Raw genomic sequence first — 19,448 nt, forward strand, 5'->3', positions numbered from 1 at the left:
TTTAACCACTGCCAGTTGATGTATATTTAAGAAGTGAAGCAAAGAAAGTAGATTTAACTTACTTTAATTTAGCCAAATAGTTAAGTCCTGGAAAACTTGAAGAAATATATTGAAGTGTTTTTAGAATTAAAGAGTCTTAGATCCCACTTCCTAGACCTCCAATGGCCTCCAAAGGCTGCATGAACACTTTTCCCTGATGTTACAAAAGAGAACTTTCTCTGTCCACTACAAAAGTGACAGTTTAGTATTCAGATTCCAACTTGACATGTGGATTGAGAAGATGGTACCTGAGACTGTTTTGTTTTCAGTACTGAACTTCTCTGAGCTCAAACGAATAACAGATTTTAAAGACTTACACAGTTACTTACTGGAAAATGAGTCCTGATTTGGAAAGCTAGTCATAGTTTTTGGTGACTGAGTGTGAGTTGTGTTTTCTGTAATTTGGGGTACAAGCACAGAATGTGTGTGATTTTAAAGCCCCTGCCTTAATAAGGTGGCTCATTTTCAAAAGAAACCACTTGTGCTAAAAGCAAACTACACCTATTCACAGACCATCTTAGCGAACATTTAGAGTTCACTGTGAAAGGAAAAATACATATTAATGTGTAATTGCTTGTATCAGATATGTTCCCTCTTCCAGCCTCAAAGAGAAGGGTCCTGCATTGTTAGGCCAACTCTTTGGGGCTTTTGTGATTCTGACTCAGGAGGAAAGACAACTGAGGGGAAAGATCTGAAGCACACAGCCAGGGCTGGAGAAGAATCTGGCCAAGTTTTGAAAGACAGAGGCACACAAGCAGCTACCTTGTGTGAGAACAGTGGATGAGAGAGAAAAGACGTGTTTAAGATGTGTTGTTTGTTATTTATCTGCTTCACAGTATTCAGGCTAAGGTACTGCTCTAAGTCTGGACCATGTGGGTCACAGATTTATAAACATTACACAAAATAGCAATCTTGAGCTACAGAAATTTCGGAACAATTTTTGAGTAATGTTTGTGGCTACGTAGGTATTTTATGAAATTGCAAAGATAAAAGCTTTCATTAGTAGAATAACCTCAATCAGATTGTTATGAGTTTAGAAACACCATCATATCTCCTAGAATAGTCTAGGGTATAAATATCAGTAACCTCTTTAAACTGACCAGTCCAGTAGCCCTAGGTAAAAAACTATAATTTAAAAAAAAATAAAGTTAATTGTACTGGTCTTGGGATTGCGTATTTATAACAGCTAAAAAATTGTTTTGAATTGCTAATAGCCTATAATCACTAACATCAGTAATAAAAATTTTAAATATTCATAAAACTGGGCTGAAAACATGCTCCCAGGCCTAGTGGGCCGTGAGGAATCTGGTCAATCTATAACTTGAACAACCAGTTCTTGAATAATTTATAACATGAAAAATGGCTCCTTTTAATAATTTTTAAAAAGTAGAAATATCTTGTATTTTGGGGGCTGGCTATATTAAAGTTCTTTCACAAAACGAATACCATGGTGTCGATTCAAAATAAAACTTTCTTCAAAAAGTCAGTGTACATTTTCCACATTTGTATTTGCTCAAAAACTAAGCTTTGTATCTGGAAAGCCCTTGAATAGAGAAGCATCTCAGAAACAGAAAGCTTGGACTCCCAAAGTTTCATTCATTCAGTCAATATCCCAGGAGCCTCTCCTTCATGCATGCAGGACACTGTGCTCAGTGCCAGGCTGGGCAGGATAAATGGGTCACCAAAAGGTAGTCTCTGCTCTGAAGGAAGGACCCAACTAGGAGTTCGAAATAACCTAAAATATAACACGGTGGCTGCACAGTTGACATGCCTGCAATTAGTACTGCTAGGACAAGGCTCAGTCCATTAAATGCAGTCTTCCTTCCGTCCGGCCCGTGTTGTGCCCCCCACGCCAAGCCCTGGGTCTAGAGAACTGGAGCTCTACAGAGCTGGACCAAGAACTCGCACTCCTGGCGGGAGGATGTCAAGGGCGCAGAGCGGTAAGGAGAGACCAAAGAGGGAAGCAGAGGCCCAGTGAGCCCTGGGATCGTGGCCTGCGCGACCCCCAAAGATGCTGCAGCAGGTAGGGCCGGCAGCGAGGATCGGCTCCTCCCCGAGAGCGGGTCTTCCCTGGAAATCACAGCCTACAGCGTTACGCGGCCCTCGCCGTCGGACTGGAGGGTCTGCGCCTGGTGCCCAGCGGCCCGGGTCTGGGGGACAGGCTCTAGGCGAAGCCACGCCCCTTGGCTCCTCCCCCCAGATGCGCAAGCTGGTCCCGCACCGCGCCAACCCTTTCCCGGGTCATCGCCCCTCCCCTCTTCCGGGCCGCGAGCCCCCCGCGCTCCGCCTCAGGTCCGCGCTCGCTCGCGCGCGCTCGCCCGCCCGCCCGCCCTCTCAGCGCGCGCTCGGCTGCCCGACGACGCGGGAGTCGCACGCGCGGGACAAGGCTAGCTGCGCTTCCCCGCCGCCGAGGGCTGGCTCGCTGAGGCGGCACCCTCGGTTCAACGCCCGGAGAGGGTCGGGGCTGCGGAATCTACGGACACAGCGGCGGCGGCGGCGGTGAGGAAAACTGGCTGGGGGAGGCGGGCATGTTGGAGCTGAGTGAGGGCATCAGGGGGAGGGTGGTCCGGCGCCCCTGCGGCCACGTCGAAGGCTCGCTGAAGGGCGGCGCGCAGAGGAACTGGGAGGAGTCCTGGGTCGAACCGGGTCGCATCCGCTCCGGCTCCGCGCGAAGGAGCGGCTGGGGGGCGCGGGGGCGGACGGCTAGGGTTTCCGCGGGACCCTCGGCGGGATCGGGACTGAGGAGACGCCGCCTCGAGGCTTCTGCCACGTTTCCACCGCGCGTTGCCTTTCTCTTCGGAGTGGGCGACAACCCTGCGTCTTCCCACACCCTGACACCCCTCTTCCGCGTCCGTGTGTTTTCTGGAGCCCAGCTCGCTAAGGGGAGAGCCGGACACCCGGAGACTGGCCCCTGCCTGGGGGCCGCAGACCCGCGAGCAAACGGGCTGTTTGGGGGGAGGAAGGGGATGGGGCGCCTGGGCCCTGCCCCCTGAACTCGGGAAACACCGCGATTGCACAAGTTGGACGCGCTTGCAGACCGTTCTCTGAGACGCGGGTGGAGGTGTTTGATGCCTACTCACCTCGCACGCTTAGAACCGAACGTGAGTGCTTAGCAGCAGGTTCTGATGGCTGAGAAAGTCCAGCTTCCGGCCCCGTGGGAATCGTGTCTCCTCAGCGTCCGGAGCCCGCTTTGTGACGCTGCTGAGACGGGTCCAGGGCTCGTCACCCCTACGGTCAGGGGCCCCGCTTCCCAACCTTGGAAACGTCTAGCAGGAGAGAGATTTGTTTCTAGAAAACGGTTGCAATTAGCTTTTCGTTACAAGGGAGGGAAAAGTACAAAGTTATCAACTGGAAGGCAGGGCTGGGTTTTCCTCTGGGTTCCATGCGCGCCCCCAGGAGCAGAGGAGCCTGTGGAACAAAGTACAACTTGAGGAGCAGCCGCCGCGGTGACGACGTCCCAGGATGACGTCACCGTGCGATATTTAAAATGGGAGCTTTTCGCTCTGAGTGTGGGTGGAGGAATTGCGGCCACTTAACTCTAGGCGCCGAAGGTCCTATGGGCCCTGCTTGCTTCTGGTTTCACTCTTCTGACTTTGTAACTCTCCCTCTTTTTACCTTTTGGTACTCCGAGAACACTGACTGGTGGAAGTATTTCTCAGCTATTCCAGGCATCATTTCTTCAAACGGGGGAAAAAAAAAAAGTAATTCCATATGACTCATCTTGTGTTACAACCGAGAGCAACCACTAAGTGGTTCTTTCCTTCCTTTCTTCTTTTATTTTTGATATGAAACAAAGCCAAAAAAAGGGGCTGGGGAATAACCCCCCCCCCCCCCAAACTCGTATATGTAGAACATAGTTGGCAAATTTAATAAATGAGGGGAATGATCTAGCTAAGGATTCAGTGCATTTCTTTAGCGTGGTTCCTTGTTTTCTTTGGTGGAGTGGAGGCTAATGTAGTTCCACCAGCAACTTTTATCCCAAACCATATATTAAATTGCATTGGGTTTTCTTTTCCATCATAACGTGGTGGAAAATAAATATAGCTTTATAAAGTGGAAATGGCTCACATTTTTTTCAGAAGGAAGCTGCACAGCAGTTGTGGAGGGCTGGGGTTTTGGTGCCTGCACACTCTGATGTGCAGCCCGGTACCTGGTAGCTGGCCATAGAAAGTGGATTTGGCATTCTAGGATTCCAGGAGGAAGGTTTGGGTGTCTTCCCATCCAGGATCAGGGTGGCTATGCTGCCAGCACACCTCTCAGATAACTATATAGAATTTATTTCACAGTGAGATCCCTTGTTTGAATTTGCACAAGGAGTAAGGGAATCATATTATGAAGAGAGACTTTAAGAACAGGTTTGAGAAAAAAAGGAAGTTAACAGAATCAGCTTTTTTTTGAATGTGTGAGAACACAAACTATCAGATTAGTCGGGTTTTATACTAAACATAACAGAGGCTGTAAGTCTTAAATAATTGGCTTAGAAAAAGGTGATGTTGCTTAGTAAATGCAGCATCTGAATAACTCCCAAGTTACAGCAGCCAAATGAATGAGCTCATCGCATAAAGACAGAATATACATCGAAACAATCCCAGGACAAGGTTTTTTTGCCTTTATGGATTAATCAATGATAAATCAAATCTTCCATTTAAAGATCTGCCTTGAGGCACTTCCAAAATGCAAACAAATTTCTGATTTTTTCTTTTTTTTTCAGTTTGATTTTTCTGTAGATGGCCCTGAGTTTCCATTCTCTTAAGAGAGCATGGAAAGCTGCTATTTTTTTTTTACATCTTGTAGGTGAATACAGTGGTTGCCAAAAAGAATGTATACAAATTTTAAGAAAGGAAAAAAGTATTAAAGTTGTAATACTCAATATATACTAATAACAAAAGATGCATATCGTGTTTCCCCGAAAATAAGACCTAGCTGGACCATCAGCTCTAATGCTTCTTTTGGAGCAAAAATTAATATAAGACCGAGTCTTACATTATGTTACATTATATTTTATTATACCCGGTCTTATAGTAAAATAAGACTGGGTCTTATATTAATTTTTGCTCCAAAAGACGCATTAGAGCTGATGGTCCGGCTAGGTCTTATTTTCGGGGAAACACGGTACAAGTCATATATACATTTTTTTGGCATCCCGAGTATTTCTGTTCCTGAAAGAATGCTTATAAACACTCCATACTGAATTTTTTTTCTTTATGTATAGCAACTTTATTGAAATATAATTCACGTACCATACAATTCACATTTAAAATGTACAGTTGGTTTTAGTATATTCATAGAGTTGTACGACCATTACCACTGTCAGTTTTAGGATATTCTCATCACCTCGAAAAGAAACCCTATGCTCATTGACATCACTCCTCTTATCCCTCCATGCCTCCTACCTCTCTAAGCCACTTCTCTACTTTCTGTCTATATATTAGTATTTGCCTGTTTTGGACGTTTCATATAAATGGAATTATACAGTTTTTGGTTTTTTATGACTGTTCTTCTTTCCCTTAGTATGATATATTCAAGGTTCATCCATCCTGTTGTGTGTGTATCAGTACTTCATTCCTTTCTGTTGCTGAATAATATTCCATTCCATATATTTATTTATCCATTCATCAGTTGATGGACATTTGGGTTTCCACTTTTTTGCTATTATAAGTAACGCTGCTATGGACATTTGTGTACAAGTATTTGTGTGGACATATATTTTCATTTCCCTGGGATTTGTAGGTAGGAGTAGAATTGCTTGGTCATATGTTAACTCTATGTCTAACCTTTTTAAGAACTGACAAACTTTTCTGTAATGGCCCTGCAATACTGGATTTTAAAGTGAACATTTTGTGTTTTAAAATTCAAATTACTTCACAGAATTTTAAACATAAATTATCGCAGCTAAATATTGACACATTTAGTAAAAATTATACAGTGGTATTGTTATAGTGGTATTATTACAGTGCTTCCCTGAGTGATATCTCTGATTTTATTTTAGCCAACATGCACAATTTGGTGTGCTCTCTTTACTGAACTTCTTCACAAAGCTGTGATAAGATTCGTAAACAGTATTCTATAATAAAGTCTTTATGGCATAAATTGGTGATTGTTCTCTACTCCAGATATGAGCCAGTGAATGACAAGATAAAATTGGAAGGAGGAAGGGGAGCTGAAAGAAGGGATATTTTGCAGAGCTTTATTTTCCAGTTTTATGTTTTGGGGCTTTTTGTTTTTTCATTTTTTGAGAAAAACTTTTATCTTTGCAGGGAAAGATGAAGAACGAAATTGCTGCTGTTGTCTTCTTTTTCACAAGGCTTGTTCGAAAACATGATAAGTTGAAAAAAGAGGCAGTTGAGAGATTTGCTGAGAAATTGACTCTAATACTTCAAGAAAAATACAAAAATCACTGGTATCCTGAAAAACCATCAAAAGGACAGGCCTACAGGTAAAGGGTTGGATTGGAATAAGTGAAGAGGCTAATCAGCTCCTGAAATGAATGCAAGGTCAAAGGATTGAAGAGTGTCCAGTCTATGCCTTTCATAGTTTATCTGCAGAATACATAACTCTGGGTGTTTTGGTATTTTTTCCTTACTCATTTTTTAAATACATGTTTTTGCTGTTAGCATCCCACTGCCTGGACTTGGGAGGCTGATACTGTAAGCTCATAGGAGTTAGTCTTTTTGTGGTTATAGTTTGGCTCCAGGTTGCGTGAATTCTTATATATAGCACAGTACTTGGGGGGTTTTGCAATTCTAGAGGACCTCTGAAGCTATCACCCATAAATGGGCACAGTAGGAGTTGAGGGAAATGAATCTATAGAGGTAAATTACATGCTACATTCTTTTTTTTCAAAAAATAAAAATTTTAAGGCAAATGGAAACTAAGGTTATTGGACCTAATATGTTCTTGATACAAGATTAATTTGATTTATACTATGCATGATTCTTTATGGGTGAAGCCAGTGTGACTATTTTATAGGTGAAGGTAACTTCCTATGATCCGCAACTGGTAAATATTAGCTGTAAGATTTGAATTCCCGTACAACTGACCCTAAATTCCTAATGGGCTTTCTGCACACCACACTGTGGCTCTCACAGGGAAGGTAATTCTCACTTGCCAGCTGTCTTTTGTTTTCTGGTTTATAAGTTACACTTACAGCTTAAAGTAAAGAAGAGCAGACTCCTGCAGAACATGTCCTGGCATGCTCACTCCCTAGTATTTATGTGACCACTTGGAAACCTGACTTGAGAATGTTCTGCTAAACTGGTCTGTCAAACCTTGTCCCATTTGTGGATGTGGTCACAAAAAATAAAAGTGGAACAGTTGTGGCTATCATATCTACAGAAATTCTTGATGCATATTGCTATCCCCAAAGTTTCCTCCACAAATCAGAACTTCTGTGCTGTGATGTAAAAAGGGCTTCCTTTTAGTCACTAAGCTGTTGCAAATGCAAAACTATTCAAGGAATCTGCAAGGGAGGTGAAAATATGATTTATTTCTCATTTGCTAAAAGCCAGGTGAGCTTGTGTTCTATTGAAAAGAAAAGAATCAAAGTAATTGATTTATTTTCCCCTTCATTTTTATCCAAAGAGGTTTCCTGGTAAATTGGAAAATGTGGGGAATTAAAGTGGAAATATGGATGTTCTGTATAAAGCAGACTCAAGTTACTTATCTTGTCACCTGATTCTCTTTAATATTTTTCTGCACATCTTCATTTCTGATAGAGTGAGCTTTTGTGAGTTAGAGCTGTTGAGGCTTTTTACACTGATGTAATTGACATTGGACAAAGGCTTTTGGAAGTGCCAAGCCACTGTACTATTACTGAAAAAGGAGACACTGTCAAGTAAATGCTTAAAGGTCAGACAGTGTACAGTTTCATTTCCATTAATTCTAAAAACTTCAGGGAAAAAAGTTAGCCAAACAGGATTAAATTGGCATGTGATCAGAAGTATCATTAAGTCATTTTGAAGCCATCTTTGAAGTAGAAAACTATTAGACTTAATAGTAGGTCACTACTATTATAAAAATGAATAAAATATAGGATTAACCAGAATTAGTATACTCTAATCCATAAGGTAGGTTGGAAGTGTTTTTTCTTTTAATGTGTTTATAAATTTAAGTTGTTTCTCCACACTATATACAAATAAGATGCTTCTGGAGGGCAATTTGGCATTGTTATCAAGATGTGTAAAAATATTCACACTCTGAACAGTAAATCTAAACATCTATTCTAGAAGCATAATCAGAAATGCACACAAATATATATATGAATATGGATGTTTCTTACACTTTATAATTGCAAGAAATTGGAAAGAACTAAACTGTCAAATTAAGTAATTGACAGGCTATTTTTATGCAACTCTTAAAATCCTGTTTTGAAGAGTGGTTAATGGATAAGTAGTCAGTATATAGAGTGAAAAAGCAGCATAAAAATATGTAAGTTATGTAAATTTTGTTGAAGCAGAGTCTCTATTTAAGCATCTGTATTTACATATATATATTTTTAAGCTTAGAGCCTACATCACTCTCAATGTAGGTAACAAAAATACATACGTAATATCTAAGATCTGCCTCCTTACCCTTGACTGCTTTTGATCCTAGGGCACCTGGGATTTTTGAATCAATCTACACAACATTAGAATGTGTAACATAGGACCATCTTACAGAAACGAACAAACAGCATCTTACATACTATAAAATAATTTATTTTGCTCTGAATTTGCTAAATTGTGATGATATTAAGACAGAATAAGGTATTTAATAAAATGAACTTTGGAGTCTCTTGGTCTGGATTTGGACCCTGGATTCACCACTTTCTGACTGAGTGATATGGGCAAGTTACTCAGATTCTTTTTGCCTCCTTCTTAAAATGAGGGAAATAGTATCTAATTCACAGGATAATTGTAAAAATTAAAAGTTAATACATGCAAAGCGTTTTAGGAAATTGTCTGTTGCATAGTAAACATTCAAAAAGTTGTTAATCACAGTTAACCCTTGAACAGTTGACACAGGTTAGGGGCGCTGAACCCTGCACAGTTGGGGGGGGGTGGAATATATATATATATTATGTATAACTTTTGACTTCCCCCAAAACTTAAGTTACCCTAAGTATCTGAGGGGAATTGGTTCCAGGACCCCCACTTGGATAACAAAATCAGTGGATGCTCAAGTCCCCTATGTAAAATGGCATATATCCTTGCATACAGTTCCCAACGGAGGACCAAAAACAAGGTGTTGAAAAATCTGCACATAAGTGGACTTATGCAATTCAAACTTTTCAAAGATCAACTGTATTATTATTTAGATAATATGTATTATCTGTTACCTAATGAGAACTTTTTCACTGTTTTAAATGAAAATAGAAATCAACTTAAAAAATTTAAGTTTTAAAAACCTTAAATAGCATATTCTATTGATGTCATTGTATTATTTAATGGTATAATTACTATTCGTCAGTTACATTGTATTTTCCATATTTTTAGAGCTTTGGGTCTGAGGAAGTGAAATGGCTTAATCTAAATTCATCCAATAAATACTAGGACTTGTACTAAAACCTGGGTTCTCTTGATTGATTTCTTAGTTGTAGGCATTAAATACTTTTCATTGTAGCTACCATTACTCTAGGTAAGCGGTATGCTTATTTTAACCTGTATTTTTGCATTTGTACAGGGAGCCACCTTTGAGCATTCCATCAGGTAGATGAGGTATTTCTTAGGTTAAAAAATAATGGAACCAGAGGCTTTATTGGTTGAGAAATTTTTTCACTTACTTTGACAGTGATTGAAAAAAGAAAACCTATGAGTAACAAGTTAAATGAAATAAGCCAATAACACTTTTGGATTATATTTTAATCTTAAGTATGTGATATGAATGCTTCTCTGTCCTTGACTGATTCTATATTTATTGAACAATTATAAGTAAGGCAAAGAACATCCTTCTTAACACTTGTTTTATTACCTGGGACATATAAGCAAGGTAATAACAGATCAAAACCTGTCACAAGAATTAATATTATTTGAAAAATTGGTTGAGATGTTTTGTTAGTTGGAGATTTTGTTATATGTGAACTCAGTCTATTAAAACTTTACCTTCACGGCTCTGAGTAAATTCATGCAACTTTATACTCCTTGCTCATTTAATGTACATATGACCTTAGTAGTTTCTAGGTAAAATGAGGTAGAGCCAGTTCTAGTGATTTCCCTGGGCTCACACAAAAGCCCTCTTTTTACTAGACTGGGTAGTTTGTTGATGCTGCCTCTTTGCCTTTAGTTCACATTTACTATTTAGGGTAGATACATTCCTGGGTTCTCCACCAGGGTATTTTTTTTTTTTCACATTGTAAAATACTTACAATGAGACTTAAGATTATAGTTCTCTTAAAGCTATTAACTTTCCTCCACTTTGTTGTAGATGCATTCGTGTCAATAAGTTTCAGAGAGTTGATCCTGACGTTTTGAAAGCCTGTGAGAACAGCTGCATCTTGTACAGTGACCTGGGCTTGCCAAAGGAACTCACTCTATGGGTGGACCCATGTGAGGTGTGCTGTCGGTGAGTTCTTGAATTTGGTGACTGAACTGATTACCTTGCTGGAATTGACTTTATGAAATTCTCTCAGGTACTGCCTGCCTGTGTATCTTTATGGCCAGAAGCTGGTTGCTTGGCTTTCTCAGATGTGGGTTTTGTAAAGTACTCTTCTGGAAGTGGTAGTGAAGGACTGGTTATATTCCTGTTTTACAGCTAAAGAAACTCAAAAACCCTGATGGGCAAGGGTTTTTCTAGAGCTTTGCCAGGGTGCTTATTTGTAGACCAAGAAGTAGAATTTAAACACCTAGACTCCTGTAGGTCTATTACTGTTTTCTTTCAATGGTGGTGCACTTGTCTTTCCCCTCTTCAAAATAGAAAAGAAGCCATTCCCAAAAAATACTGGATAATAACATTTGGTTGGTCTCTGTTTCTATTCTTACCTCCCATTTGGGTTAAGTAACTGATTGATATATTCATGGTTTTGTTTTCATAATGGAAATTATTTCTTGTCTTCTAATGAACAGAATTGTAAAAGGTTGAGTGTTAGGTCTGAAGTTTAATTGTACTCCTTTCTAAAAACATTCATTGTGGACCAGGCATTCTTAATTATGGCATTTTTAAAACTGAAAGTATCATTCGGTTTTCAGGTAGTTCAAAGTGTGGTAAATCAGAAGAAAGAATAAGCAGATTACAACGGAGTGTGATTTGTGCTGTAATAGAAATATGTACAAAATGCAGTGGTTGGTAGCACAGTGGAGAAAATTACTGCCTCTGCTGAGAGTCAGGAAAACTCTATTGAGTAGGTAATACTTGAACTGGTTAGGGAAGGATGATTAGATGAGAAAGAGGGAAGGACATCTCCAGGCAGGAGGAACAGGATGAGCACATTCTGGGAACCCCCTATGAATGGGTTGTTTTCTACAGTTGTTCCTTAAGGTATTTCTCTTTGGTTTTGAGGTACAATTCACCTGTTGACTGTAGTGGAAATGCTTTTTGATGAAACCCTAATACATTCCAAAGGTAGGTATTAACAATAGCCTTTGACTTGATTTCCAACAATGAAAGTGGAGCTGAAGACATGTCGTGCCAAAAATACATGGTTATTCTTCCACTGAATTTCTGGACTGCCCTGAAGCTGTTTATTATAAGCTGTTGGTATAAGCTTTTTGCTTTGGGAAACTGGGTGTAGGTAGTAAGTAGATTCTCCAACACTTCCTTCTCAGTTAGAAAATGGAAGAGCACGATATCTCAAGTTTTGGTCCAAAAAGGTCAAATAATTTTAGATTCTGGGACTAATTAAGGACTCACCTGAGGTCAGGGTCAGACTTTGTAGACTTTGGCCACTGAACACCTGCAGGAGACCTCAATATACAAGAAACAAGTATCACTAAGTTACTGTATTGATTTGCTTACATTTTTTCAGTCCCCAATTGGATCCTGATTGACTCTTACGTAGTTGTAATATTGACTCTTTTAAATAGTTGCGTAGTTTTCCAGCCCATAAAGTATTATAAGCAGCATCTGAAAGGGGGTTGTTCATAGTAGTAAAAGTTACCCCCAAAAAATGTCGTATAGTCAGCAATAGAGGCAGGAGCTAAAAAGCTGAAGAGTTGGTACAAATGTATTATTACACAAATAATAAATATTTAATACAGCAATCTTAAATCATTAGGGTAAAGTTTCTCTGTCCAAGGATGTTAAGAAGTCGTGTAATTATGTAAATATTTTGGATATATGTATTTGAAATGTTTATATCTTGGCACCTGAAAGCTTTAGTTATGTAGACATTCTACTTAAGTGGGTACTTCATTACTTGATGATGTCAGATAATGAAAAATTATTGTACTTTCATCTTGTTAATAAAAGAAAATCTTTGCATTCAGTAGCTTTCTTATTAATTTTGTATATGATTAAAATTTTACCAAACGTTGGCTGTTACTCAATTTTTTTCACAGATAATAGAAATCACCTTCAAAATATGGGGTGCTCATTCAGTGATAACAGGACCCACAAAAGAAAGGCGTGTTAGCAATTGTGTATAAGTGGTGCTACAAAAGGTAATAGACGAGATTTAGAGAGTGATTAGTGCTTTTGGACCAAAACTGAAAGGAAATACTCTGAAAATTAAAACAAAGCTAATTTAGCAGTTACACAATTGAACGAATATCTGAGATTCATTAAATATAATAAATCATTGGTATACTAGAGACTAAAGGTTATGAAAAAAAATTGAAATTCACTCCAAGAGAACGTTCTTCATAGTCTGAGTTACTCCATCAGGATAAAATATTGGAAGGGCGCAGAGTGTCACATAGTTAGAAAGGTTATTACTTAGTGAAATGTTTGAGAGGATACAGAATAGATAACATCTTTCCGATAAGAAGCTGGCAGCTTTATTATCTACTCAACATATTTCTATGCTTTTTAAAATAGTTTCTATAATCCTTTTCCTGATAAAAAGCATTAGATACTATTGATTTGTTTCAAATTAACTAAATTGGCCTTAATGTTTTAGAAGTGTGTCATTGAGAAATGGAAAGTTTAAAAGTTGTTCATTACTAATTCTAGGGAATTGACTAAACATTCTAATGTTGCAGTAACATAGTAAGCGGCTTCACTTACCGTGAAGAGAGCGCTCATACCAAAATACTACAAAAGGAAAGATGCAGAACCTAATTGAACTTGCATGTCAAAGAAATCTGAGTTTAATAGAGCTAATCCTTCAGTCATTAGATGTCTGCCCTTGATTTAGGTCTGTGCTTCTACAAAGGCAGGGATTTTTCTCAAATTTCCTGCTTTTCTTTTTTGCCTGAATTTTGACTCCATTAATGGGCAAAACTGAAGGTAGGCCTAACCCCATTGTTAATATTGACATTAACATATGAATCAACTTTTGATTGTATCAATGTTTGCTGAGTCTTTAAATGCTGGAGAGGATTTAGGGGTAAATTTCCATTGCTAAAACCCTATGCTAAGTAAACTTGAAATTATGAGATGTGAATTCTGTGTTGTGAGGAACTCCCCTAACTGTTCAGGCATCTTATACTAAGAAGAATCACCAGTGGAAGACCAACCAGTATCCAACCAGCTCCAGCGTCTTCACCCAGCTGATGGGGAACTGAGGCCTGGAGAGATTAAGTGACTTGCCTATGGCAGAGCTAGTTGATGGCAGAGCCATAACCGTGTCCAGTGCTCCTGCCATCCTGTAGCAACTCCTCTCATGAGGTAAACTGAAAAAGAATACAAGAGGGAGTTATGCACCATATTTCGGTAGCATTTATAGCCCTATTCAGCCTGTGAGAATGGAAGACAGCACAGCTATATAAAGAAATAGAACTCACCTATGAGACTATTTGCTTTCTCTATGAACTTTCGAAGGCTTTATTGTGGTTAGGCTTTTTATTTTATTGTGGGTACCCTGATTCAGAAATAATTTAAGACAAGAGTTATTTGAAATGAAATTAATTGACATCATAGTCAATTATACTTCACCCTATTTTTCTATTGAAGTTCTCATGTTCTTAAAGCTTAGAATCACTTTGTCTAACTTTAATTACTATTGTGTAAGAACTGCTTAACAATTCATTTTCTTTTGTTTACTAGAAATTGTTTGATAGTTTTTATATTGTGCAAGCTATTTAAGTAGATTTGTGGGTTTCTCTTTTGTCCTCTGAATGAAAACTCCTAGTTTTACTGTTGATTATATTTTCCCTCGTTGCAGAAATTATTTTCCTTTTTTTAGTAATCAACGGCCAAAGTTACATATTCTGACAATTATTTTTTTTAGATCAAGGCTTTAAAAACATTTTGCAAGAATAAAAAAAGGCTTGCTCATTTTATTTTTTAAAAAAACTAAAATGAGAGGTGAGCAGTTATTCTAGAAACCTCTATGAGGTAAGCGGTATAATTCAAGCAAAACCCCTTTATTTTTCTCAATAGTTTTTTTTTTCTTTAACCTCAGCAGTTGCCTCAGTTCTCATTTTTGTTGGTGTGGATGTAGGAAACACGGGCCCCTTTTTATTTAATCATGATGAAAGTAAATCTCAGGAATGTCTAGTTGACTTGTGACTTGAATTATTAGGATCTACATTACAACAGTCAGTTAAAAATACATTAGAAAATGTTACTGCCAATTCTAATGGTACTTAACAAAAATGTAATCAAAACAATGAATTTCTCTTTGCTGTTTTATTTTTATTAGGAGGCAGCAGAAAATAAAATAGAGTCATTTTTACTGTGGGTGCCAAAAACATGTATATAAGTGGACACTTTGGTCATTGTTGCTCAAGCAGTAGTTCGCCATAATCAGAAGTGTCTGGACGCTGATGGTAACCACTTTGAGCACCTCTTGTCATTGCAGAAGTCAAATGTGACTTGTATTTATCTTTTGTTATTGGTATATATATTGAGTATTACAATTTTAATAGTTTTTTCCTTAAAATGTGTATACATTTTTAGGGCACCCTCTGTATTTGTACTTAAATAGAACAGAAGTAGAAAATTGTGGCCTGCGTGTTAGCATGGAGCTGGGTTAGGATACTATACATGTAGGGTCAGGTTCTAGAAGGGTTCCTTCTTTGCCTTGGACCAGTGGCATGTCCAGGCCTGTTTAATTGTTTTTATGGATATTTCTTTGTTGATGTGACTTAAAGGTTTGTAATACTTTTTTTGTTTTTGTTTTTAATTCCTAGGTACGGAGAGAAAAACAATGCGTTCATTGTTGCCAGCTTTGAAAATGAGGATGAGAACAAGGATGAGATCTCCAAGAAAGTTACCAGGGCCCTTGATAAGGTTACCTCTGATTATCATTCAGGATCCTCTTCTTCAGATGAAGAAACAAGTAAGGAAGTAGAAGTGAAACCCAGTTCGGTGACTGCAACCCCAAGCCCCGTGTACCAGGTAACTGAAACAGCTTCGTATTGAAGGTCCATGAGCAGGGCTTTGCCAAGTCATTCCAGGTAGTTTCACTCATGTTGCCCAAGGTTTTTCTGATTGAGATTCCGGATCACAGTTCTTACCTTTCCACATGAAGCTGCACCTCTGAGATGTAAATAGGTATCCTGAGTCACTTCATCAAAGGTCTGCTTCACTACTCAATAAGTAGGGTAAATATGTTTCAAAAAGTGTGGTAAAGAAGATTAAAAAAACCATGATGATAAAGCATTCCTGATGTTTTGAAAATCCTTATTATATTCAAAAATAGCCACTCATTTTTTTGTAGTCTTTAACACTTCCAATTTGTACCTTTAGGTTTAATTTTCTTGTTCTTTTCCATGAATAAAGAGAAAGTTCACTAAATAATGCTTCAGTTAATTTTTCACTCAAGCCAAAATAATATCTCCTTTTTAACGGTTGAAGAGTTACATAGCTACTGTGCGTGCACTTATATGTTCCTTATTTACTATTTATATCCCACATACCAAAAAATATCTAATGTACTTTTAAAAATTCTTAACACAACAGTACTCAACAGATATTTTAAAGTCAAAAAATTTAAAGACACCTTTTGAGTTGAGCCTCAACATGTACATTTTTCTAATTTTGAGCACAGTTGACCCTTGAACAACATGGGTTTGAACTGCACAGGTCCACTTATGCAGGTTTTATTTTTTCAATGAATACCTGTCGTACTGTTTTTCAGTCTAAGGTTGGGAGTCGAAGGTGTGGTGAGCCATCTATGCATTGATCTACACAGGACTTGAACATCCTCAGATTTGGGTATCTTGAAACCAATCCCCTGAGTCCCTAACCCTTGTGTTGTTCAAGGGTCAACTATATATTTTTTAAAATATACCTATTTTATATTATTAGGTTGGTGCAAAAGTAATTGCAATGTTTGCAGTTATTTTCAACCTTTTAAACCGCAATTACTTTTGCACCAACCTAATAATTTGGCCTTAATTAGACATAATGAAATATACCAGGTTTATGGTAGAGTTGGATTTAGGCTAAAATGAAAATTTAGACCTTAATCAGAGTATCAGAGTTTTGAGTATGAAAAACTAAATCTTTAAATTCAGCATACATTTATATATAATGAATATCCTTTCAGTATAACTTAATTTTTAATTTCTAATTTCTTTTTTCAGTTGAATTAACCCTTCCCAGGCTTGAGAGGAAAATTAGTTCTGGTGATTATCATATTTTTAGGGATATATGTATGTGTGTATTATAAAATAACATAGCACCTGCTTTTAAAAAACAACTTCAAACAGTATAAAACAGTATAATAGTGACAAGCCTTCCCTCTCCCACCAACCACTAGTCCTGTGCCCTTCCGTGGAGGTATTTATTACCAGTTATTTTTATATTCTTCCTGAGAGATTTCCCATATAGATAAGCAAACATAATATTTGTATTTCAGGGATCATTTTTAAGACCTTTGCCTTAAATATATTGGGCTTTTTTTTCTTTCTCTGCTTGATGTATTATATACTACAAATTACCATTGTTTAATTGCCTGCAATTCATTAAGATATGTAACAATTTTATTATTTGTTGTTGCTCAACAAAGCAATAATGCAATTAAGTCCCAAGTTGAATTGATTGCTGATAATACTTTATAAGTAAACTGACCTTTAATTTTAGAATTTATTTTAAAATTTAATTGTATTAATTTTCCCCCATATTGAAAAATTGTTATGATAAAATTGTAACAAAGACATGGAAATGGAAGTGTCTTTCTTGTGCTTTTTAAATAAAACATTTCTCCTTGACATTATATTCACTAACCAAAAATTTCATGAGAGAATCATGGTTATTACAAGCCATTGTGTAGGATGCTGGTGCAAGTGTCCAGTTTTAATCTTCCTCTCTAATTTGCATTTTGAGCCTGCATTTCCAAGAACTTTAAAAAGGGATCATCAAAGTAAGGACAAAAATTCGTAGTTTAGGGATCTTTGTTCTATCTTTGCGTACTTCTAAAAGGTACCCCCAAGATAACTCCCCACTATTTAGGAAGTAAAGATTATATCATTTCTCCCCAAATTCATCTATAGATCTAACTTAGTATCAATCAAAATCCCAAAAGGCTTTTTAACTTAGAAAGTGACGATTCTAAAACTTAAGAAGAAGCATCAAGTTGGAGGCCTCATACTAATACAGAGCCATTATGTTTATCAAGGTAAGTGTGGTTAATGGTTCAAAGATACACAAATATATTAATGTAACAGAATAGAGTCCAGAAATAGACCCACATATGTTCAGTCTTTTTTTTTTTTAATATGCCAAAGCAATTCAGTAGGGAAAGTCTTTAAGAACTGGTACCTAAACAGTTGGATAATCTATATGAAAAAGAAGAATCATCTAACTGCTACTTGACACCACGCACACACAAACTAGAGATGGATCACAGACCTAAACATATAAGCTGAATCTCTGATGTTTCTAGAAGAAAACAGATTTTATTTTTATAAAGTTAAATTTGTAAAATTTTTTTCTTGTGTGTGTTCTGTCCCCCAGAAGAAATCTTTGCCTATCCCAAATAATAAAGCTATCTCCTTACAAGCTTCCATTCATTCAGTGTTGTGATCTTTTCTAGTTGAAATAACCAGAAAAAATTCTGGTTGCTTTAGATTGCTGTGTTTGAGCTTACTCCTTTTGATTTATTTAAAAAATATATGAGGTTTTTAACATACTTAGACTTGACCATAGGAATGTCACTCTTTGGGTTGTGGGTGAGTGATTTTGTTTAATGAGGAATCTGGAAACTCACCTAGTTTTTATGTAACACATAGATAGTTTTTCCTTTGAGTTAACTTACTGTTTTCTCTTCTCTACAGATTTCAGAACTGATATTCCCACCTCTTCCAATGTGGCACCCTTTGCCCAGAAAAAAGCCAGGAATGTACCGAGGAAATGGCCATCAGAATCACTACCCTCCTCCTATTCCATTTGGTTATCCAAATCAGGGAAGGAAGAATAAACCGTATCGCCCAATTCCAGTAACGTGGGTACCTCCTCCTGGAATGCATTGTGACCGGAATCACTGGATTAACCCTCACATGTTAGCACCTCACTAGCTCCTTTTGATTCTATTGATGTTGAGAAGGTAGAATAAGCCTGATTACATGTTAAAAGTTCATATTCATAGTAGTAAAGTTAGATGGGTCAAACCATCAAACTTATTTTTATAGAGAAGTTATTGAGAATAATCTTTCTTAAAAATATATATGCACTTTAGCTATATTGATATAGTTTGAGAAACTTTATTAAAGTTAGTCAAGTGCCTGAGTTTTTAATATTGGACTTGAGTATTTATATATTGTGCATCAACTCTGTTGCATATGAGAACACTGTAGGAGTGGACGATCTGTTCTAGCACCTTTGAACATTTACTTTATGGAGAGTATGTAAGTTATTTATACACAAGGAAATATATTTTATGTCGTTGTTCAGAAGAATTGTGTGAAATCATGTAGTTGCAAATAAAAAGTAGTTTGAGGCATGACAATGTGTGCTTCTGTTCCGTGCATAAAAAAGAAGGGAGAGAGCAAAGGGGATGTTTCACTTCACTGTTGAAATATTTAGTAAAGAAAAATAGAATAAGAATTTAAATTTTCCTTTAAAACTTTTTTTCAAACCATACCTTTCGCAAAGACTATATTATCAAAATATGTATAAAAAAATCTAAAATTAGTTGTAGCTAATTGAAAATATAATAAAACATCTTTCAACCATCAGAGTCACTATTCATAGACTTTCCTAGCCAAGAATTTGGCCCATACTAACTTTGATACGACATCTGATTTTATGTGCATAATGCCATCGCATAAAGTAGAAAGGTCCTTCAGCCACTCTTAATTTCTGTGCCTTGTGCTTTTCTCCAACACGTTAAAATCTTTACTAGAGGTCTAAAATAAAAGCAGATAATACAGTACTTCATATTCTTCCGT

At 37.6% G+C, this 19,448-nt stretch overlaps 1 protein-coding gene and 1 long non-coding RNA gene across 3 annotated transcripts in view; one reads left to right on the top strand and one right to left on the bottom strand.

The window, feature by feature from the left end:
• The window catches only part of LOC148754742 (uncharacterized), a 25,136-nt gene extending 21,607 nt beyond the window's left edge, over positions 1-3,529 (bottom strand). The window contains exon 1 of the long non-coding RNA XR_016019732.1: positions 3,120-3,529. This is a non-coding gene — a long non-coding RNA (uncharacterized LOC148754742). The remainder of the gene's footprint in view (positions 1-3,119) is intronic.
• BTG3 (BTG anti-proliferation factor 3) lies at positions 2,401-19,000 on the top strand. Of its 2 annotated transcripts, none has more exons than XM_019732034.3 (5): positions 2,401-2,538; positions 6,297-6,475; positions 10,441-10,578; positions 15,246-15,453; positions 18,336-19,000. In XM_019732034.3, exons 2-5 carry the CDS (start codon positions 6,303-6,305, stop codon positions 18,573-18,575), a joined length of 759 nt encoding a protein of 252 aa, XP_019587593.1. In that variant the 5' UTR covers positions 2,401-2,538; positions 6,297-6,302; the 3' UTR covers positions 18,576-19,000. The 2 variants fall into 2 exon arrangements, with proteins under 2 accessions (XP_019587593.1, XP_088650302.1); XM_088794176.1 differs by lacking the exon at positions 2,401-2,538 and adding an exon at positions 3,117-3,140.
• The last annotated feature ends 448 nt before the right edge of the window (positions 19,001-19,448 follow it).

Source organism: Rhinolophus sinicus, chromosome 17 (genome assembly GCF_057876585.1).
Source record: "Rhinolophus sinicus isolate RSI-liver-muscle chromosome 17, RSI-T2T, whole genome shotgun sequence".
NCBI classification, from domain to species: domain Eukaryota; kingdom Metazoa; phylum Chordata; class Mammalia; order Chiroptera; family Rhinolophidae; genus Rhinolophus; species Rhinolophus sinicus.